The following is a 23650-nucleotide window of genomic DNA, read 5'->3' as shown; positions in this document are numbered from 1 at the left end:
TTAAACTTAAGAGCGTATTATGTAACGGCCGTCGAACGTGCCGAGAATTCTTAAAGAACTCGAGCGATTAAAAATCTAAACGCTACTGCACGCAAGAATTTACTACACATACGCACGTATATATTGTATACCTATTTTCTTTTTTTCATTTCTCCAAGCCGCTTGAATCAGTCCAATGGTTTCCAGATGTGTTCTTATGCTCCTCTTATTATTATTGTTTTTTTTTTTTTCAATATTTCATTTGTACTATACCCGAGAATTCATCCCGTAATAACGTTAAACGCTGTTTAAATTTATACACACCGGTGCCGTTGTGGGTCCTGTTTTGCGAGGAAAAACAATTATTGCAACGATTGCTGATTGCAATTTATTTAGAAATATTCGATCCACCATTTTTACGTTTTAGGCTAAGGATTGTTTGAGTCAAGTGATATTCATTTGATTCAACTAAGTATTAGAACCAAATGCGGTGAACACGACTCTTAGTTAATACAACAAAATACTTTTGTCGTGCGAAATACTTGTGACAATTTAATACAGAATTGAAAAAAGCCTTTTAATGATCATGCTGATTATAAATTTATTCAAGATAACACGGCGCGAGTTCCTTGCGATAATGTGAATTTTGTATCAAGAAAATGTGCGATTCGAATGGCTAAAAATTTGATTGAATGCACCTTAATCGCTTTGTTTTAAAAACATGAAATTGCTGTTTCAAAACAAAGTTGAGCTTGTTCTGATTCACGTTTCGGTGAGTCGAGAGTCCAATGGTTGGAAGAGATAATTAAATTTGTTGTTACAAAAATCTTTTGAATTGACTGAACATTAGACTTAGTCAAGCGCACGAAACTTACCTATTCATCGAATGATATCATCTGTAATTCTGTTTTCTCAAAGCTTTGCGAGATTTAGTTTATATTTAATGCTTAAAACCGGAAAACTTATCGTCGTACACGTAGACGTATAAATTAAACACGTGTCAATATTTTTTGTTTATATAGAGTCGATATCAATTTCCACGACTCGACACTTGTTATTATGCTTTCTTCGTTTGCAATAGGTTTGCTTACAAATTTATTTCACGTTATCCGTATCTAACTTTCGAGCCGACTACTCGGTTTTATACCCATCTCTTAAGGGGGTGTCCTGGTCGATTTCGACGTCGACGTACCTCGAACGTAAAAAAGGGCCCAACAGCTCCGTTCTATACGTAATTCTGAACAAAAACACTTGCAACAAATTTTCGTTTGACACAGAAATTAAGAAATGGCATGGATTTTATAAAATCGCAACAGTAAATTCGTAGAATTTATGTTACAGTATATTATATATATATATAGAGAGAGAGAGAGACAGAGAGCGATAATGACAGCCGCTGCACTTACAATTAAATGCAGCAATAGGATCGTTGGAGCTATTTGAAAAATTCACTCGCTCCCCGACGTGCAGCTCAACAAGGATACACGTACGTGTCATTTCCCAAGTACGCGCCGTCACGACCGTTGCATAAAGCAAATTATATGTCCGTCTCTTTTGGGTTCTGCTGATGCTCAGCCTGCCGACTAACGCGACATATCGTTTGCTAACTAATTCTTCTCTCGGTATGTTTCAGGTGACAAGGAGTTCCCCGAACGGGCCAGTATTTTATGCCAGTACCCAACCAGAGGCCAGTGTAGGTGGCCGGTGTTTTTGTCCCATGCCGGCCGGTTGCAATTTAACTTTAGTTAGCTAATTTCATAGGTTGAATTTTTACGCGTACATATAAACAAAACCAACAAGAACAAGAACGATAACAGCGACGAGTCGCTGTTTCGATTAAATTCGCGTTCTACATATATATTTCTAAATATATATTCGAGATCGTCCGTCGCGCGAGTAATATGTTGATACAAAGTTGGGATCGATGCAGTGTGTTTTCAGACTGAAGTGACGGGAGTGATTCAATATCGTGATTTTCATTCGATTTTCTTTCTTCGTCTTTTTGTGACGTGGATTCGAGAGATAAATAATATACATATAAATATCGCATACATACATATTTCCGTATATATATATATATATATACCTTTGGACATAACAACGGTTGTGAAGAGCAACGGCTGATAAGTGAAACGGGAGAGGAGGAAGTACGTCCAGTGGTGGCCGGAAACGCGGACTTAAACCGAGAACGCCAACCTGCAATCAAGGTTCATGGTTTTCATGGTGAGTCTATCCTATAAACTATACATAATATATCGTTTTACAGAAAAATTGTTGATGTCTTGTATTTTGCGGTAATACGCGCAGGTTCGACGACTCCGTGCAATTGTTATTATATCTCCTCAGGTATGCATATACCAGAATAAATTTGGCGGTGAATTATATTTCATTATTCCCACACCGGTGTACGAAACAGCTGAGCTTTGATGTTGCATTAAATTAGATCCGTGAATTTTATCCCGTGCGGGTAATAAAGAAAAATAAAATAAATAAGTAAAAGAGGGTCGCAGATTATAACGCATGCTCTTAGTCTGCGTATCTGATTCGTTGTACGCGTCTATTATTGTGTAACGTATAGTAATTTTAGAAAAAAGTGTCCGTAATAAAGAGAAGAAGTAAACCTCATTATTTTATACGACGGAGTAAAGTTCGCAGGCCTTGTGCTGCATTCATTTGTAATCTGCATACGGACATTTAACTGTCAACTGGAGTATCTTCGTTTAGGGACGATGATAAAATCTGTCACCTGGCATTTGATGGTGAGAACAAAAAATGTTGCATCTTTTTTATATTTTTGTAAATCGCATTTGTGAATAAACTTTTATACAGCAATCGAGCTGCATACTGAAATTCACTCCGACGAGGACAAATTATAGATAATTTTTCGCAGACATTAATAGCTTTTCTAAAAATTGAGATTTGCACTTAACTTCGGAAGATATTCGGGTGAATGTAAAAATAAACAGGCCGAGGACATTGGACTTGATAATCTTATCTCGAGACACATTGACAATGAATTGTCGACGAACGGCTACCGATTAAGCGATTAGCCAAAGTTAATCGAACGGCTGCCGGTCGATTCATAATATCAGAGGTATTATTAGGCACGTATAAAGGATGTACAAGCGGCTGCCGCGTTCGGCATGCGTGCATGCGATTACAATTAAGCGTGCAGCATGGAATCTCGGCTCGTTATCTGGCACTTAGCTGTACGGTTTAATAGCGAGATAAGCCTTTACCACCCGAAGAAAACCATGACGAAAAAGGTAAAAGAGAAGTGGCGAGATGATACGAAAGCGCGAGATCGGTACGTGTGCAAAAATTGTTCGCGTACGTGTACACGTATTACACTGTGCTGAAAAAGAAATTGTCGATCTTCCGCAGCCACCGTGTACGAGTTGTAAATTGTGTTTGAAACTTTGTATCTCGTACGAAGCTGAGACGCTGTCGCAACTTTGAAAATACTCCGCATAATATTATAGGCTAAAACCTGTTATCTACGTAAAATAATTGCAGAAGATGAGTTGTACTTTAATTTCTGCGTTGCATCGCAGACGACTTCTGTCTCGGAATGCGCAGCGTAGAATATCACGCACGATGGGGGGATACGTCCTGTGTTTACCTGTACGCACAGAGATTACGGTGCGGACGGTGCTGCTGACGCTGATGCTGCAATAAGTGCGCGGCTTTGTCGACGTTGCACATGCAATGGACCACCGGAGCGCGTTGTTGTTGGGGGCATATACATATTTACGCACACACACACACGTATACATGTGTATCAAACCGATGCCATATCATCGTCATCCTCGAGGTATATAATACACTGCAGAACTGACCGTGAAATTGCGTAATTTTTCGCCTGCAGGGCCGTAAGTATGTCGAAGGAATCGGACGGCGGCGGGGGGATCGTGAAGTTGCGAATTCCGATCAATTGTATAAATCAAAGAAAAAATGCTGAAGGAAAAAAAAATTTCTTATACTCAATTGCAGGAGGAGTCCGTGATTGCGTTTCAGGGCGTATAACAATAATGAAATTCGACAGTGACTCTCCGGAATAAATCTCCCATCATTACCATCCATTTCGATATCTGAGGGAGGTTGGATTTAATTCGGCATCACGCGGAAGGGAATCGTAAGTGCCATTTTCGTGTGGTGGATTCGGGCAAGTCGCGGATATATGTATACGAGCATCGAGCGAAATCTGTTCATATCGGAGGGCAAACCGCATATCATAATACGTAAGCTCGACACGCCGCTCAAACCGCAACTGCTTTATTGAATTTAAATTATACCCGACGGTTTGCATAATTTTCGGTATTCTATCAGCATTTCTATAATGTACCTTGTTCGTGATCTCTCAAAATATAAGAAATTTTTTTACCAAAATTTCAGGTTTCAGAAATGTAGGAACTATATATTTTATGAATTCTCACTTCTCTTTCTTCATCTCACCGTTACTACGTACGTGCGTATATGTTCCAGTCGCGAAGACGACCTCCGGTGGTCTTGGTTTCCGTCGCCGCGACGTTTATTGTTGCTAATTTGTCAGTGGGATAATGTCTGATACGGCAAGGATATAAAAAATATTCGAACAGTACTGCGCCGCGCCGCGTCGGGAATTGAGTGCATCTTTTGATTGCGAGTGCTGCCGAGTCTGCGAATCTCGGACTTGATGTCTCACAATCGGACCCCCGTAGCATAACGGAGTTGTTTATGCCGTACGGTGCCGAGTTACGCAAATTAGTCGGTATCCCCGTACCGTACGTAGAATAAAAATTATCTACCATTGTGGCTGTCTAATTAAGAAAACTTACTTACTAAACCCCGTGATTTCGTTTCTCTGAAATGTGCACAGCGTGCAGGTTTCCTCGCTGCTGTCTCACGCAGCGATACGACGCTAGTGAAATTCCGAGTCGCCGGCCAGCAGCTTGGATGGGGCATTAATAATCGTTTATAATCATCCTCGGCTTGCCGGGGTGTGGCCTCCTCCCCGTTAACCTCCGCCGAGTTTTGGACGATATGAAAATGAGAGAAAAACGAGAAGCACTCGTGGAAAGAGATGACGGAGAAAGAAAAGAGTAATAGAGAGAGACGGAGAGAGAGAGAGAGAGAGAAAAAAAAAGAATCAAAGAATATAATCGTGCAATCTCAAACCAGTCGTGGACTCGAAAAAGAAACGCGAGACGACACGTACATATATTAAACGGAGGTGGACAAAAAGGAATAAAAATCCCCCCCCCCCCCCCCCCCCCCCTCTCCTTACGAGTACGGATAGCTGTACAGATACCAGCCTCGCAGTAGCGAGATGGATTCTTATTTATCATAACCAGGGCGACGCCTTTCTTTCGAGGTGAATATGCGCGGTAGTAGTGCTGTACTATCAATCGCTGCTGTTGCCGAGAGGGAGGGGAAGGTCGTCGCTCCTCGTAATCGGTGCCGTCTATCTTATGCGAATTTTATTTACACGCGAGTTTTCTCGAAACCTATGTTATATCGCGATGCGATTTTTTTGAGGAAACTTTTATCGTAGGTGATGAATATTTCGCCATTAATTTTACAGTCAATTTTTATCCACCCAATTTATTAGTGCGTCAAGTCCATGGAATTTTTTTTTCTTCGTTTGCTATAAGAAGTATAATCTTGATTTACGGACACACTTCTGATGTAGGCTTTTGACTAAGCGTGCAATTGATATACAATGTATATATATTCGTAGATCTTACCTGACAGATTTCGGAATATTGGAATCTTGGAATATTTCACAGGCTGAGTATTACTAAGAACGATTTACTCGAACAGTCAGTGGATTAGCCGGTGTACAAACTGTAAAGATAAAATGAAGGGACGGATGTTTGTGTATACGAGTTATACCTACGAATTATTAGCCCTAGTCTTGTTTTCTTCTATTCAACTTTCCTATTCCAAATGGATTTAGCAGGGCTCGACTCTCTATAATGACCAGGAACATCCTCAAATTGGGGTTAAATTCGGGTTTAACGTCCGAATTCACAGTTTCCGAAGCGAAAGGTTTGGTGACCCTTGGAGGCAGAGGCTTCGGAGAACCCTTGACCGCTCGATCGAGGGGAAGCAGCTCGTATTGTTGGCAGAAGCGTTGAAAGCGGGTTGTAAGATTTATCGTCCACTTAGCACAAAAATCATCATCTTCCCTTCCCGCGGATAATTGCTAATTCGTTTAACTACTCGGTGAAATCGGCGGTACGGGAGGTTGAAAATAAGGCGCAAGTGCTCTCCTAGTGATAATCGGAACGGTAGGTATTTACTGTACTTTCGTTCTTCTCTGTACCGAGAATTCGCAACGAATTAGGTACAACTCGGCTCACGCATTACATAAATTATAACTCAGGCATTGGGACGACTATAAGTAATGGAAAATGACGAGAATAATAGTTCCGCGTCGAGCAGGGCGAAACTACGAACGATAATACTTAGGTGCGGAAGTTTGGACTTTTCTGCACGATTATACGTACACCGTGTGCAAATTGAATACTCGTTCCGGAACTCGGATAGCGTGTATTATCGCAAAACGTATCGAATATCCATGATAGATCAAAGATAGACGGAGTTCGGCGTACAAAGCGCCGTGAGACGAAAAGAAGCCGAGGAGCAGAGATAATGCGGATAGTCGTTCGTCGAACACGGGCGTGCATCATGGATGCAAAGCGGCTCCTAGGTACGTATCCGTATTTTATACCTACGGACGGACGGACCTTTGTAATCGCGATTGCCTGCAATTATCCGGGACTGACTTTACGCTCCGGTAGGTTCCGTGAAAAGTGCACCAGGGGATTCTAATCAGAGCACCATATAATTGGCGAAACAAGAAAGAGAAGGACGCTGACGTACCCTCTACGAAGAATCGTTGTCTTACCGCGGTTAGTGAGAGCTCTTATTTCCTTAACTCGGAAGATTTAACCGGGGTGAGGCTTGCGGGCACTTGCGGATGCAGAGCTAAACGCACTGCTTATTCTTCTTCGTTGCCGCTACTGCAACAGCGGTCGCTGCATCTCCGCTTCCCTCTTCGCGGGGTAGAACGTAGGACTACCTATCGCTGCCGTGCATGCATGCGGTCGCGGTTGCATTTGTGTGCGTCTTGCAAGGTCCGCGTCTAATTAGGTCGTTGAACCGCGCTGCTGACCGACAGATAGAGAAACCCCCCCCCACCCCCTGCCTCTCCCCAACACCACTATGCGAAGCCACGGCGTGCAGATATTCATCGGCGTTATGTCGTTACCTAGTATCAGCACGAATTAAAAACCTTCGAGTGGCAATTCGACTACCCACACGTACCTGAGCCAGTCCACGAAGAATTTTATACATTTCAACTCACCGCTACTCGCCGGCTGGAACAGCTATTGTAACTTTATGCTTCGATGTGCAAAATTTTTATCACTTAGATACGCTTTTGTCTTTATATATCCTGGTCGGATAATGCGGCAGTGAAAGAGGCAATTCATTGAATCAAAACGGCGATAATTTGGGAAAATTTTAATAGTCAAAAAAAAGAAAAAAAAAGCAAAGAAGTAGATTGTTCGAAAAGAGAGGAGGAAAAAAAATTCGCGATGATATTGAACATTGAATTTTCATTTTGAAAACCTCGTAGGAGAATCTGATTTTACCTTTTTGATGGTCGGTTGTGAAAATTGACGTACACGTGACGATGAACTTTTGGCACAAGTATTCGGGTCTCGTGTTCAAGTGGCAGTGGTTGTTTTTGATCAACCTGATGAGTTCTTATTTATCGTGTACTCAGAACGTGACCTGTAAGGTCCGAAAGCCCCTCGAAGGCGGCGAGGTGAGTTAAGGTGGCCGATGAGGAAAGACAGTGGGTACTTTTGACTTGGAGCAGTGAGGTAGCCGCTGAGATGGAAATCGGGGAGGAGGAGAGTCCGAGTCGACGCCGAGACGCCGCGACGCCCACACGTGTAGAGGGGCACCTCGCCAGGGGCCGGTCGGTCGGTTAATTGTTCTGATGGATTTAAAGTTGGCGCCTGAAATAAATGAATGTCGTTCGAGGAGGCGCGGCGAGTTCAAATATATGGACGTCGCGGATTGTAACTCTTCGACGCATCGCGCCGTCGTTACGTTCTCTCTTTCTTGACCTCGGATTCTACGATTGTTACTCGCGTCGTGGCTGACGGTAAACTCTAAAATTAAGACCGAAATGGCCAGTTGAGGCTTACTGTGGAACAATTTTTATGGTAAATTTATAAATTCTACATCGGACAGCGTTCGATTGGTAAATTGAACGGCATTTGACTCACATCGGATACTGTGGGATAATATCCTCATGCAAATTAGAGTTATTTAATATTCGGTATAAGACGGCTAGTCGGAATATAGGGTTGATGTGTCACGTTCCTTTTTGCATAATTAAAACGAGAGCTCTCACGTGTTGGCTATTTTATGTTGTACGCACTCTGGGTGTGGGCATGTGTATGTATACGAAAATATACAACCGTGTTTGACGATAAAAAGGATGAGCGCGAATTGGGTGTCATAAAATCTGTACGGTTGTAAAATAGTTCTTGTAATTTTCAAGTTTTACATATACGGTTCAAAGCATCACCCATACTTATGGTGCGCGTATGATATAAATATATGTATATATATATGCTCAATTCGGTCTCTCTCGTTGAGCAAATTGAAAATCTAAAGCCGTTCTTATAATGTAACTTAATCGTTTAAGGATCTCATGAAAATATTAATCAGGCTATAAATTACGGTCATGTTAACCATGAAGTTTTTTACTTGAATTAGGAATTAACACACTGTTATCATATCGCTACTATTTATAACAGCAATAAAGCGAGGATACATTTTGGCTGGTAGAATAGTAATATATACATATATGTATATAAATATGTATATACGTTTATGTCGAAGTGAAATCTAACGCGATCACGATTCTCGCATCTCGGTAACTAATATCCGCTACTACAATATAGCTACTAGTTTTGAAATTTCGGCTCTTTTTTGCAAGTTTCATCATAAACTATGTCAACTTTTGCTTGGCTCATTGGTACAGCGAAATGGATAGGCGTACTCGTTAATGGAAAAAATTAAGATTTCAAATTTATACATCCCCAGGGGACGTATCCTTTTTATTTTTAAACCAAGTCAGAATCGTTTTACAACAAGGTACAGCTACGTATGAATAGATTTTACGGCATGTAGTATAAAGTCGGTATTTTATTGGCACGCCCTGCTCAACCCGATCATAGGTGCAGTCATGACGAAACGAGGATCATATATATGCTTCTTGTTAACGATTTTTGGGCACGTTATTAAACGAATCGTCAATCGTAATTAATTATTTATGTAAACATGTAATGTACCCAAGTTTTATGAGATTTCTAGAGTTCAGTGATCTTTCTGCGAGTAAAAATAAGCTCACTATAAATTACACGCTCAATCCGGAAGTATAAAGAATCACAGCAACCTCGTATATAGCATTTCACGAATAAGTATAACTTTTTTTTTTTTTGTATTTAACCTTATTCAATTCTCTCATATCTCACGTTACGTGCAAATTTTAATTTTTCAATTGTATCAATATTTGTGAAAAAGCTGTATAATATTTCATTAAAATCGTGCAGATCTCCGATCCATATCGTTAATTTTTGGGTCAACAATTTTGACTGCATATATTTGATTTTCATTAACATTCTCGTTTAGCGATGAGATGCGATATTACGTATAATGCTTGTGGCGCTGCGCAAACCGCGGTTCAACTTCAATGTAGAATACGGTTCTACGAGTCGCGTAATAACCACACACCTACTCAACGTGCAGTCAATAGGTAAAATACGGCGTGTACAGGGAGCTCATTCGGACAACTTATTCTTCTTCTTCTTCTTCTTCTTGGGCCCGCGGCGTGCTCCGCGGTAAGAAAATGGGCCTCGTTAATTTATAAATCGTTAAAGTCACTTGAGGACCGAGGTGCGGGTTTAAGGTGAGCGTAAATTTAGCGGACCTGGTGCATAAGGAGGTGCCAAACTTTGAAATCGCCACATAAACAGCGCCGCGCACCGTATGTATAATGTAACGCCCATCCATACATGCAGGTATTCCCATCTCGGATCGAAGAGAAGCGTACAAGTTCGCTGTATGCAACTGACACCGTTTGTGCATGTTTGCATTTACGGCGAGAAGCACCCACGTCAAGTTAACCGCGTTATTTAAACCATGCAGCGCGGCACTGATGTTTGCATTCAATTATAGTTTGCCGAAGAGAAAAAATATGCAGATATCATATTCCTCAGGATTCAGCTGTAATATATGAAAATAGGCAAGCATATTATAATAACAAAACCATTTCGTATCCCGAGGCGTTCCTTTTCTTTTTCTTCTTCATTAGAAATATATGGGTACTTTTGTAATATTTATTCTTTTTGAAAGGACCTTTTTTTACTCTCGTACTCACGATCAGTATACTGTTCTCGGAGTGATTTTTCGATATTGAAATATCGATTTATTTGCGCAGCACTTGCACGCAATGTCGAGATTTCATCCTTGTGTGTTCGATTTAAATTTCATGTTTGCCAAGTTTTTTTTTTTTACAAGTAAATACACACACACACTCACAGCATGCCTATAATGCCTATATGTATATAATATATAATGTACGTACATACATTCGCACGTGGCTTTAGAAATTGGACTGTTAAAGCGCTTTTGCTGTTATTGCAAAATCCATCCTCACCTACTCGAGAACTTGTCGCCGCTGTCGGGATGCGTATAATAAGCTTTCTTCGCCCGAGCAAGCAGGTATATAAGCGATTCGCCGGAGTGTATCGAGTACCATGTAAATTTATGCGCGCTCGAGCGAGACAAGCCCAAGAGCCTTTCGGTTTTATTGAGGATTCAAGGGCTATTACAACCTGGAATAGACGCTCAACGAACCGCTTACCCGTGTCAGTCAGCTTCGGACCGGCCGCAGCAGAAGCCCCGGCTATGCGTTACGCTTACACTGGGGGATATGCGGAGGAGAGGAGATCGAAGAGAGATCGCGGGGAGATCCCGGGATCCTGCACAGCCTCCGAGGACTTAAACTTTACGAGGAAGTTGCCTACACGAGATATTTATAGCCGATATTCCTCCGTAACACTATCAGCCTTCCACCTTCTCCTCCTCCTCCTCCTCCTCCTACTCCCTGCTCCACCTTTGTCTCCGTTTTCTTATACACTGCGTTATACTTCGCGTCCTCGCCCTGCAGCCCTTGGATAAAAATGTGAAAATAGTTGACGATGATGCGGTTGAGCCTATATTCTGGCCCAGTCAAGGGTGGCATGGATTTTTTAGTACCCTGCATTCACAGTACCTGTAAGTAGGTACCGACACTAAACATCGCGCCGTCAATATACAATATAATGTCGGTATCGATTAAAGCGATTTTCTTAAGTACATCCATTATTCATGTATAGACAGTGATCGTGTCGAACGGATTGTCGCGTTTCCTTTTTTTTTATTGAAAAACCAAGTGTCAATATTACGTTTCTTGGTGTTGTAAAGAATCTACCACGAGAAATACGGCCATTGGTGCTTTGAATCATTTGACAGCAATTTAAGATACCTGCATCTCGAATGGAACTCGCCGGTTGTCGTCAGGGCGTATGTTCTCCGACATAACAGCCGGAAGAAATGACTCGAGCAAATCGTTGTCGGGTATCAATGTGACTGCGAAAGTTGACCCCATGCAGTTGGCCACGCGGATGAGGGTTGTAACAGTTTGAAATCTCGAGAGAGAGAAACCGCAGAAAGTCTGCCGAAGCATGCTATGTGGAAGCTGCGCGGGTTACTTCAAGACACGCCATTGTTAAGCAAAGAGGAGATCCAATCTGTCTTGTACATCTGTCTCGGACCGACCGATCGGCGAGTACAAATTGATAACCAAGCACGCTAGTGTCGATAGCCGAGAATGTGGCATGACGTGCCGAAACGGTGGCGGAAGCTATCGCGAGATGATCGAGGGCAGGGGCTGGAAGGGTATCACGCGATGATGCTCACGAGGAAAGTGAGGATCGGTGGGAAAAAATTAATCATTCGTGACTTACGAGCAGTCGCAGCAGCTGATGTTAAAAATTGAAAATGCACACTTCTGTTCAAAGGAACCCGTAGAATCCTTATGGAAATTGGCTTCCGGTCGAGTTGGCTGGATTTTAATACATATTCTCCCTATCAAAAGTTCTCATGGACACGAGTCCCAAGAATCAACAGTTTCCGAGGTACAGGCTTCGGAAGGAGGGTGCATGGTTTTTTTTTTATATTTATGGATCTCGTGATTTTCATGAATTATAAAGCTTTGAGAGAACTTGAAATTCAACAAATGACCCAAAAAACTGCACGGTTGATTCTGATGTACAGGCAGGAAGCTGTGATTGATTCCATCCATGCACTCGCTGGTTTGATGGAAAGATGTGCAACGTCAGGTTTCGCGCGAAGGACGAGACCCTCCGACTCTTGCAATAATCGACATGTCCTGTTTTTCACGCGTGCGCGGAGTCTCTGCGGATAGGCTGTGCAACTTTTTAGTGATACATTCGATTTCAAGTCGCCTTTGAAGGTTTGTAATTCGTAAAAATCGCGTAATCTATAGATATAAAGAAATCCACGCACCCTCCTTGCGAAGTCCGTATCTCGGAAACTACTGATTTTTGGGACTTGGGTCCATGAGAACTTTTGATCGGGAGGATATGTGCTGTAACATATTGAAAATCCAACCAATTTCCTTTTGCAATGGTTTTAACAACACGAGCCGTATAAATGCGTTGCACGGCGATGGCAAAGCTTAGATTCGTATATATTCATCGGTTCGGTTAACTTCGCTTGTTTTCTCAAATACAGCGGATTATTTCTGCTTCTACTGATATACCGACGTGCACAGGGACTGTTGCGCGGTTCACCTGTATTCGCACCAAGGGAATTAACGACGTTGCATGGGTTGGAAAATTATAAACGCTGCCCGTTGCAGGAGAACAACGCCGTGGTCCTGGAACTGTGATTATGCACTCAATATTGTTGTGCCCATTGTTACCAGCCTCAGTTCTCGGTTCGTTTTACGGCAAAGTAATAACGGAGGTTCAACAAGGACTGATTTCAACGATTTTCTTATTTCAACTCCTAATTACTTGAGACGGGGCCAGCGAGTGCAAAAGTTGCGCACGAGTTTGTTTTTTGTGATAATAAATTCTCTTTTATTATATATATATATATATATATATATATATGTATATATGTATATTCAGTGCAACCTGCGCCGGTAAATGTAGACAATTTGCGTGTTCTCACCTCACGTAATTTCAGACTATCTCGCGCCGCTTCTCATTACGCTTCTTCTTGTTATTTATATTAACTGCCTGCAACTTTATTGTTCTCCTCGATGTGCGGGGGGCCTCGGCCGTTTGGTTATTGTTACCTCTTCCTATATGCCTATGCATCGCAGACTGTCCCATTTTACTCATTTCAAAAAAAAAAAAAAAAAAATAACATCTCGACTCTCATCCTCGTGGGACTCTGTCTGGAATTTCCATTGCTCCCAGTCATCCTCTTCAAAGGCATGCTTGTAATGAGCTTACATGTAATATCTACAAACGAGCAGTTGCGTGTTTAAAAACAATAAAATAACAAGACGATACACACGAATAAGACGAAAGTAAATCACAAAAGAAATAAATAAAGAAATGAATAACAATAATAATAGAATTGAGATTTCGAAACGTCTGAGATGTTCTCGTTTAATTTGGTCGGTTGACGTCTAGCGATACGTAATTCGTCGAATGGTGTCAAGAGGTAGACCCGATTAGTGCCAACGCGCAACTTGAGAACAGCGATCCGTATAAATATCCAGCAGATAGACGCGAATACCGATCATTATACAGAGGGCCGTTCTATAATGTTTCAAATTGAATTGCCGGGGCGTGTAGCGATCGTGCCTACGGCGAAGTGGAATTTCCCCGACACTTTGCGTCGTATTTCGATTAAATTTAAGACGACACTAAACTGCTTCCGTCGGGATCGTATATGGAGGTGTACGGGACCCAGGGGCCGAATGTGGATGCTTGATATCTTCGCGCCGGCAATTCCGATCTGCGATAGGCGGAGAAATAAGGCCGATCGACAACGGGACCCGGTAATTAAGTTGATTAGCGCATTTAGCCGTCTGATAATAACAACGTAGGCATCTGGGGCTGTCGTCTAGCTTTTGAACGAATTCAAGCCGGCGAAGCAGAAATCGATTCCGTTTTTTTAGGCCCGATCATCACGAATTACAAAGTTTAACGATTTAGGCGGCTGTACTAAAATTGAGCGACGTTTTAACACGCGGACGCGTGATGGATTAAAATATCAGATTTCTAGAAAGGATCCGACGGAGCTCGTAACTAATTGCATAAAATGTTTTCATATTTTATTCAGGCGTTAAGAGTTTGGATTAGGACGCTTTGCGACCTTGTAAATTAAATTTCTTCTCGCTTATTATCGGAGAGATTATTCTTTCAGCCCACCTTCTGTAATTTTTACGAGCAGTTCCGTGCGCTGTGCGCATGCATCTTTCATCGGGTGGGCGATTCAATTTCCGATACATTCACACGTTCGTGATGCACCGAAACCTCGTCTGAAACACATCATTCTTCATTTAGAAATTCAAATCCTCGTATATCATGGGCGCGTGTAATTGTTTGGAATAGATAAATTACCACCCTTGTCGTGCAGTTTGGTCCCTACGGTGATACATTCACCGCAGTCACGGCAACTAGATTTATTATTCCGGTATGGGATATATAATGTATACATACTGAAACGGATGATGATTCAAAATTATTGATAAATAATTGATATAGTTTCACTCGAGATAAATAGTCCTTCACGTTTCTGAAGAGGAAAGAAATTCGTCGGGACGATGTCACGTGAGGATAACGTGACACTTTTTTAACAGTCACTCTGACCGCAAGCACGTCGCATGCTAGCTGTGTGTGAGTGAATGCAGCTACCTTGATTTCACTCTAAGAGAACCAGCTGGTACGGTTTAACCGATTACAAGCCAGAGTTGTAATAACCCAAGTTCTTACTTTTATCAATCCGGATCTTTACTGTCGTAAATAAGGACGGTATAGGGAAAATGTTCTTTTACGACACGTTATTTATTCAATTTCTATTGTATTTATGTCCATGCTTAAAACAGGTTGGAATGATTAAGAATCCAGCATGTGCAATATTTTATCATTAAACGTACGAGGTTTCAGCATAACAACGAAATTAGCTGTGAGAGAGCGAGGAAGAAAATAAATTATTCTTTTTTTTTTTTTTACCAGTAGAAGACAGCAAAGTAAGTGATTGATAATTCGAAAACGACCGTTAATTACTATAATCTGAGAAACGTTCGTCTGCAGGATGTGGTTTTTCGTTCACGGGTATAACAAACTGTTTATGGAGCATTTTTATGCCCGTTTAACAGCCAAAAATATATTATTCGAGTTGTTTGACTTTAACGAGACGTTCTGTGAAACGAGTGACAGTCAAATGGCAGGCAAATGCGGCAATATTACTTCTATCGCGAGAGAAGAAAGCGTCCTCGTCCTCGTCTACCGATCACCGGCAGCTGCGGTGACGGCTATCCGATTCTCGACGATCGCGTAAAACCATAAACGACGCACTTGAATGATTTTAATTGGTTAATATCCCACAGCGACGCCTCTTAAATACAAATATACATATATCTAAGTATATCTTCTTACGATCTCCGATTTCACGGAATTCTACATACGTCGAGACAAACGTATACACATATATATATATATACATCTTGTTATACACAGGTACCCACAACGCGTAACGATCGTTATTATTAAGATTTCACGTAGATATGATTGCGCGCGTTGTATCGGTACCGATTTATCTCCCCTCTCCCCCTTCTAACACGCCTTGTAGCGCCTAATCGGATCAGGACACTCGCTCAGTCGGTCTTGTAACGCGCGGGCGGTGATTCTAATTCACGCGGTTGTATCCCGGCGTCTGGTCGTGCCTCTGCGGTGTTCGCCTATTTCCAAAGAGGCCGATAAGTGCCGCGATAAAAAATATTAGCATACGACGGTGGTCCATTGCGAGGGAGGCGAAGGGTTTGTGCGTGAGAACGAGATCAGCTACTTGATCAAAGAATAACCGAGATGCGGCGGTTTGCCCAGCGGGCACGTAATTTGCGTAAAACACAATGCGTCTGCTGCGGTACGGACGCGTTCTCGAGTTGCGAAATGACGGTGGAAAACTGCACTGCGGTACATGGATGCGATACGCGTCGTTATGCACGGGTCGTGCAACACCTTCTTATCCTCAGTACCGACGGAGTTTCGTGCCTTTGTAAAAATTTATTCCTCCAAGAACATCCCGATTCCTCATCCGGCAGCCGTACTTGGTCGTCTCGTTTGCACCGCTGAGAGCTGATTACGTCGGATCACATACCTACAATTAACCTAACTGCGACTACGTGGTCCGCATATTCTTTAACCGTTTCTTCACCGGTTGCTTGTAAATTTGCAAATTAAGACGTAGGTTATACAGCACCGCGGCGATCTCCATCTAAGGTTCACGCGGCGTGCGGTTCTTTTTTTCCTTTCGTTATCACTGTCGGGTATAGCTTCCCCTCAGCGGCTGCTGAGTATTTCTGCACGCCCAGTGCTCGACCGGACTCTGATTCGAATCGTACCCAATTCCAAAGTTTTCTCTTCGCAGTCGTGCGAACCCTGTTGAATAAAACTCACGGCGCACGTTCTTCTGAACGCGAATGGGTTATCGTTTTCCAGATGACCCGATAACGGGTGTCACGCGAGTCGTTCAGGTTTGTCTACGGATGAACGACGGGTGGTCATTGCTCACCGCGTATCCTGTGGCGAGGAGGGTAAACTGGTTCGGCGTCTAACCGAGATAAGGATCAGCCTAAAAACTACCGACCCGGGTTTTCAGCCTCTCGTCGCAGTGTTTATGCTTCTGAGACAGCTATCATCGCGCGCGCGAGTAAACCGCACCTGTTGGACGACAACGACGTCGAAGACGACGCTGACCTGCACGGTAGAACGGATCCTTACGTTTCGAGAAACTCATCGCGCAATAAATCTCTGTTATAAATTTCATCCTGCGTGCGAGGTGACGTCGTATATGTATACGCGCGTGCGTGCAATCCTCCGCTTCCCTTCCATTGGACATACCTGCGTATCCTGTACCAACTTGCAGTAGGTTTGGTCGGACGTCGCACAAACGCAGCGGGAATCGGTGGCTGCGCAGGTAATTGTTGTGGGTAGAGGTAGACATATTCCACTCTCCGTGCTAGCGGACTAGAGGTATAACGTTGTAGGCTAACAGAATGTATCGGCGACGCTGCTGTTTCAGCTTCTTCAGCTTCTTGTTCCGCGATTTCTTTCATAGTCGTACGTCTTTCGCACCGCGTCAAACCCCGTAGAGTTGTGCGCGGTATAAAACAGGAGGCCTTCCTCTCGGCCAGCGGCCATTTAAACTCAATTTCAATAAAGCTAGAATTTAATCTAAACGGCGACGAGGCGCCCATGAATCGCGCAATTTTATGACCCATCAAGCACCGCTCTCGGCCAGACGCGTACCAGCCGTTACCGCAATCTGCAATAGCCCGACATTATCGGACCACGACTAGCCCCACGGGTTGCACGACTCGCGGATCGTCCGATGCGTTCGGACTCCCTATCCTTCCACCGACCGTTCCCATTTCTGTCCCCTTTAGTGTTTCTCGTTATTCCTGCGGCAGTAACGCGCGGATGAGAACGATCGGACCGCGCTACTTCTCGGGGAATTCAAGTCGCACTCGTCGGATTAGCTCTCTGCAAGATAACGTGCCGAATCGGTCTGTCCGCGAGCGCGACCAAAGGGGAAATCAATTTCTCTGACGCGGCACGTTCGCCCGAAGATCTATGTGATCCAGAAGTTTACGATCACGGGAAAACCGTCGTCGGTATGGGCAATGACGTAATGCCTAATCGCGACCGATGTAAGAAGCTCAGTCGTGTGCGAAGAGTCGGGCAGGTGCCCGGTGAACGGAGGAGGACAGCCTCCGTGTCGAGAGGCGACGATCCGTCAACTAGGTACTCCTTTGTAACACGTGTAGCAAGTTTCCGTGAAAGTCTCCAACGGCAGGACAGTCCTTGTGCTACGATGTGCTTATACCTACGTGTAGGATCGGAGCTCGCCTTTCTCCGTTCGTGCGGACGCTGGACGGGTCGAGGGCCGAACACGTCGTTGCAGGAAGCTTCCCGAAGTACGTCACCCGATTTCGACTTGAACGAATACGTTGCCCTCGCAGTTGGGCTCAAAAATTGTTACGTATACCTCATCGGATTACACAGCCGTGCGTGGGCTTTTGTAAGGCGCAAAGTATTAAACTGGGCGCGGCTGTTGTCGGATCAACCGGTCTCCGTAGGCACCTGGTTTTAAAGGGCTTTTCATTTCTACGGCTCGGTTATTGTGCACTACCTCAAGTGCACGCGGCGAGTGTTCATGCGTCGATCGGAGGCACTCTAAACACCTTTCAACGACGTGGCCATGGAAATATTTGATTCTGTCTATGCTTGATGTCGGCGAAGCAGCATTAGCACGTTGGTCGTGATACCGGACAAAACAAATCTGTAGTATATCTAACGGGGAAATATTTGGGAATTTTGAAAAATTGGAAAGGGAAGATCGGGCGAATTGAAACTTTAGGTAGTTTTACGATTGTGTAACAATTGGTTACGAATAGAGGAGGATGTGTAAGTGTTAGGGTGTTTCGAATGAAAAAAATTTGGGATTTCTCTACGAGCAGATGGAGAAGAAAATGCTGAAAAAAAGTAGACTTTTTCCCCACAAAAGTTGAGAGGGCAAAATATGCCACTTTCGTTCCGCATTTCAGGTCGAAAAGTTCGCATTATGGTTGAGTCGGGAATAAACAATAATTTTCGACAACCATACTACACGAGTATTTTTTTGTGGTGGATGTCATAAAGATACGAGTAGTTTATGGTAAAAAAAAAAAAATAAATAAATAAAAATCATGGTAAATCTGTGCTAATATCGACTTCCCGATTTTTTTCATTACAAAAATCAAAATGGCCCGGTCTTACACGTGAGCCTAGTCTTTTCGAGGCTTCTTCTTAGACTAAGAGCAAGCATTCTCTTCATCTACTCGTAGTAAAATCTAAAATTTTGTTCATTCGAAGCACGCTAGTGAGTATTATTGTGAAAAAAACCACGCGAACAATAAGGAATTTTTCTTAATATCGATGCGTGGAGAGATTCTTGTGGCCAGTCTGATTTGTGGCTCGATTCTAGATAACACGAAGATATTAAATGTTACGGGTAACGGATGTCGTCGGGTATTTATGAAAACAAGGGTGATGGCGTATTTGACGAAGATGTAATAATTCCACGCAACGTCTCTGCTAGACTTACTTTACTACCGCATTCATTTTTTATCCCGTATATGTCTCCACGTATAAGAAAATTCACACGAGAATGGATATCCGGCAGCACATCGATTGTGAAAAAGTATTTGTAGAGGTGGTGATAATTTCTTTATATTTTCTTCTTTGTTTTTCAATCAAGCCCTTGAAACGAGTGGCTAGTTTTCATTCCGGTCAATTTGCGCTCCATTTTCTCCAGGTTGTATAATACATACAAACGCACGTCTATGCCTGACCGTGTGCCCTAGTCGGTGATCGAAGCGTGCGCCCGTTCCTCTCTCTCTCTCTCTCTCCTTGAAACGTTGCGCTTCGCGTCTGCCGTTTCAACCGCGGCGCAATCCCCGGGGCAGCGCCGCATGCGATGCGTGCAACGTGCACGGGATCCCGTTCCCACCGGAGACTTCAATCGGCGCAAAGATGCATCCATAATGCATCAACGCACGTACTAATAGCCGGCTAATGCGCGGTGCAATCGAGCTAAAACCCGATGCTAATTAGACGAAAGTGACGCGGACTCGCGCGCATGCGTAATGCAACCGCCCCGACCGGCTCTGTATGCGCGCATTTCCATGCCATGCGCAAAGTAGGGATGGGCGATCTGAAGCGAAAGAACGATTCGTCCAAAAAATCGGATAGATAGGATCGATGTTTGTTTCTACTTTTTACGTTTGAATGAAAACGGGTAGCTATATTGGAGATTACAAATTTGGTATTTATTCAACGGATTTTATATTAAATAACAGTTTGCTTTGCGACATATTTGTTTATCACAGCAGTAGTTTTTCTATTACACAATAACGTATTTGTTTTCTTACATGTATTCGTCGATCGCAAAAATATACGTTGAGTAACAAAAAGTTGACTCTTTCGGATTCTCAAACCTAATTGGTCGTAAAATTATACTTTTAGAACTATTTTTTAACTGAGGGTTTAAAAATCGGATCCGATTTCTACAGACTTGGTATCGATTCCAGAAGAATCGCTTGGTAAAGTATCGATACAAAAGATCGATTTTCTCGATCCAAACGATCGATCTAAAACCGTCCATCCTTAGCGCAAAGCCTCGAGTTCGCTCCTTCGTCCAGCGTTTGGCACGTTAGGTATGCCGGGAGTCCGTCGCTTCCGTCAACGCGAATCGATTACGCCGACGATCAGTGGAAATTCTATTCACCACGTGGTGGAAAACTTGTGTGCCGCAGCTGCAGCTTGTGTTCTATGTTGCACGTCGTGCACCATGCGCGCAGCGTTGCTGAAACAAGTCGGAAAACGCCAAGTCCTACGGGCATCACTTGATCGTTACCAAGCACACCTGATTCACAGGTACGAACCAACGAAGAGAGTGAACTTGGATCTGCTTTAACCTATCGCTATATCGAACGGGACTGTTGACTTACCTTTGTTTGGATACGGGCACGATGCCGTTTATTTGCTGTATCGTAGGCACATATCGGGTTCGTATGTGCATCTTAGGCCTCTCATGCGTGCAGAGACCTATTATAGATGCGTGAAAACAACCGCGCACTCACCTTATTATACCGCGCTAAGTACCAAGCGATAACTTGGCCGACTTGTTGTGCAATCCTGACATGTTTCTGTATGTTTGATCGGCAAACTTTGTATGCGTGTTTAAAGTGCTGTCGAGGTACATGGGCAATGTAAATAACCAACAAATTTACCGAATGTACACCGTGTCGTTGCTCAAACATCAGAACCGAACGGATGCTAATTCTTGAACCATGTCGCGATGAATCTACCTCTCTCCGGTAATATCGCGGATGTTCAACCGTGCAACGTGGAAGCCGCGGCCGGACGCTACTTACTTGTTCGTTATACCGAAAAAGAATTAAGACGAAATCAGAATAAATATGTGGCACGTATCGTTGTCACGCGACAAGTTTCGAGTGGATCGATTCAAGTAACGTTGAACATTTTGTACGTAAATGGAAACCGGCAGAAGATGATCAAACGCTGCGTTGACACTCGATCGTTGAATGAATATATATACATATATATATATATATATATATGATATTACACAAGGTATATAACGTACGTACGTACTTCTTTGGCTAGAAATGTTGTACGCGCGTCGCGCCGCACAGCCGTGAGTTAACCGTCTCCAGCATCAGCAGCAACATAACAGAAGCAGCAGCTAAGTCTCGTCGGCAATTCAATGGATCAATTTATTGTACGGCCTCCAATTACTGAGAGACTCGTGTCTATTATTATAGGCAGAAAAAGTGATTCGAAGCTTGGCTAACGATTGCCGCACCTCGGAGGGACAAATCGGTTGACAGCGACACTCCAGGGCGTCACTCACGCCTTTATACCGAGGCACGAGCTCTGCTTTATGCCCGATGCCTGACCACCACACTCTCGTTAAACAGCCACGAGTGGTCGAGGCAGCCTAGTTTTTTTTTTTTTTTTTTTATCCCGTCGACAATTATGCTTCCATTTCTGTCACCGATTATCGCATTCCCACTAGGTTTCTGTTCAAACTGGACGGGTATTAACGCGGCGGAAAGGAACTGTAAATATACATGTGTTAGTATAAGGCTATGAATTTAATACTATCGGGTTATTTGACAGGCCGTGTGGCTAAATGATTGTTTGGATAGAATTTTATGCGAGAGAAAATCACAAAAACCTTGTCTGAAATTATATCTAATTCGAAACTACCGAACACGTCGGTTGTACCCGCGTTTCACGGTTATAAAATAATCTGTACCGCGGTCGATCCGAACATGGTTAGTTTGGTTTGGTCGTGACGTAAGGTACGTCGGGTTTTAGTGTCAATGAAACATCGGAATCACGGTAAATCGTTTAATTTTATCAATGAGAAAAAAAGTATACCGGTGCAAAATGAATAACGAGGCACGCCGAAGCCGGCATTACCGGGAAGCGATGCTCCTTGACGAAGTTTTGGTAAAAGAATTTCAGAAGTAAATAATAATCGCTGCTTTAGGAACATCGATTTTTCTCCTCAATTTCTCTGGCTTGTAGATGGTAGGTATATATAATACGTGACGTGAGGATTTTTTAAGTACGAAGAACGATAGTGTTCGGAAGGACCGTGAAAAAAATTATGGGAAGGGACTTTTTAATTTATTCGATTTGCTCGAGACTCAACCTCGTCTAATGGGGCATGGAATAGGTATTAAAAACTAAAAAGTATCCACGGCTCCTCGTATCTCGACTCCCGTCGAGATCGTAAAAATTTATAAATTGATGTTCAGGTCTCTTTTAAGGAAGGATGAGCCATGACTCAAGTTACTCGGTTAACCCGAATGACCTGCAAAAACATGCGTGTATGTGCATATTACACACCAATCCGGTAGTTTGACGCTGATATACTGACAGTATCGTAATGTCGTATTCGTAATATCAATACGGCGGTTTTTGTAAGCGCTACAAGCGAGATTGTACGCATAGTCCTACGCGAAGAAAGAAATATCAGTCGTATGCGTAAATAGGCATCGGCACCGAAGCACCGCACAGTTACATTATTATACTTGGACGCTTGTCTTATTGTACAGTGCAAAACGATTTGCCGATGGGACATGGCGTATCGATGGGTGCAGCGGAGTTAATTTTAACAAGATAGGACGAAGGCAAATCTAATTAAAACAACAACACCGTAACAACGCAACGTTGCGGTGAAAGTCGGAACAGGTTTCAAATAACCAGAAATTGAATAAATCGCCCTGTCAGCGTTCCCGCCTGCAGCCTGGGAATTACAATAAAACAATCCGACGCGACTGTTTCATTTCATAACCAGCCGCAGCTTCTTCTCGTACTCCACGCACTTTTCAAATTGCGTACGGAGCATACTTGGATACGATATATAAATTACGTGATTGAGGTGGTCCTGCCAACGATGTATCTCGTTCTCTTATCTTCGCCGGAGATGACCATTCTTCTTTCGCACCACCGTCGTCATTGAAATTAATTATCTTTTACCATCTTTTCATTTCCGATTTATATCGCAGACAGATGTCCGCGTTGCGGTTGATATTGCCGTCGCTTCAATATCGTTAGGTAGTCTTCTCTGATAGAGTCACGCGCAGGGATAGGATTTTTACGGGTATTATCTGCGGATACGAGAGATGATTATGTAACAGCCCCTACTTATTTCGACGTTGCAGTTATGTCTACGTTCTTTGTGTTATTTAGTTTCTTTCTTTTTCTTCGGCGAA

General features: G+C 43.0%; 1 protein-coding gene across 2 annotated transcripts in view; it reads left to right on the top strand.

The window, feature by feature from the left end:
* LOC124179600 (mental retardation GTPase activating protein homolog 4-like) overlaps positions 1-23650 on the top strand; it is a 254361-nt gene that overhangs the window by 35262 nt on the left and 195449 nt on the right. For both annotated transcript variants that reach the window (XM_046564168.1, XM_046564167.1), the window contains exon 2: positions 1613-2202. In XM_046564168.1, the coding sequence (XP_046420124.1) occupies positions 2191-2202 (12 nt within the window). In that variant the 5' untranslated portion in view covers positions 1613-2190. The remainder of the gene's footprint in view (positions 1-1612; positions 2203-23650) is intronic.

This window comes from Neodiprion fabricii, chromosome 4 (assembly GCF_021155785.1).
Source record: "Neodiprion fabricii isolate iyNeoFabr1 chromosome 4, iyNeoFabr1.1, whole genome shotgun sequence".
Lineage (NCBI taxonomy): Eukaryota > Metazoa > Arthropoda > Insecta > Hymenoptera > Diprionidae > Neodiprion > Neodiprion fabricii.
The sequence above is the reverse complement of the archived record's forward strand: the minus strand, read 5'-3'. Positions and strand labels throughout refer to the sequence as shown.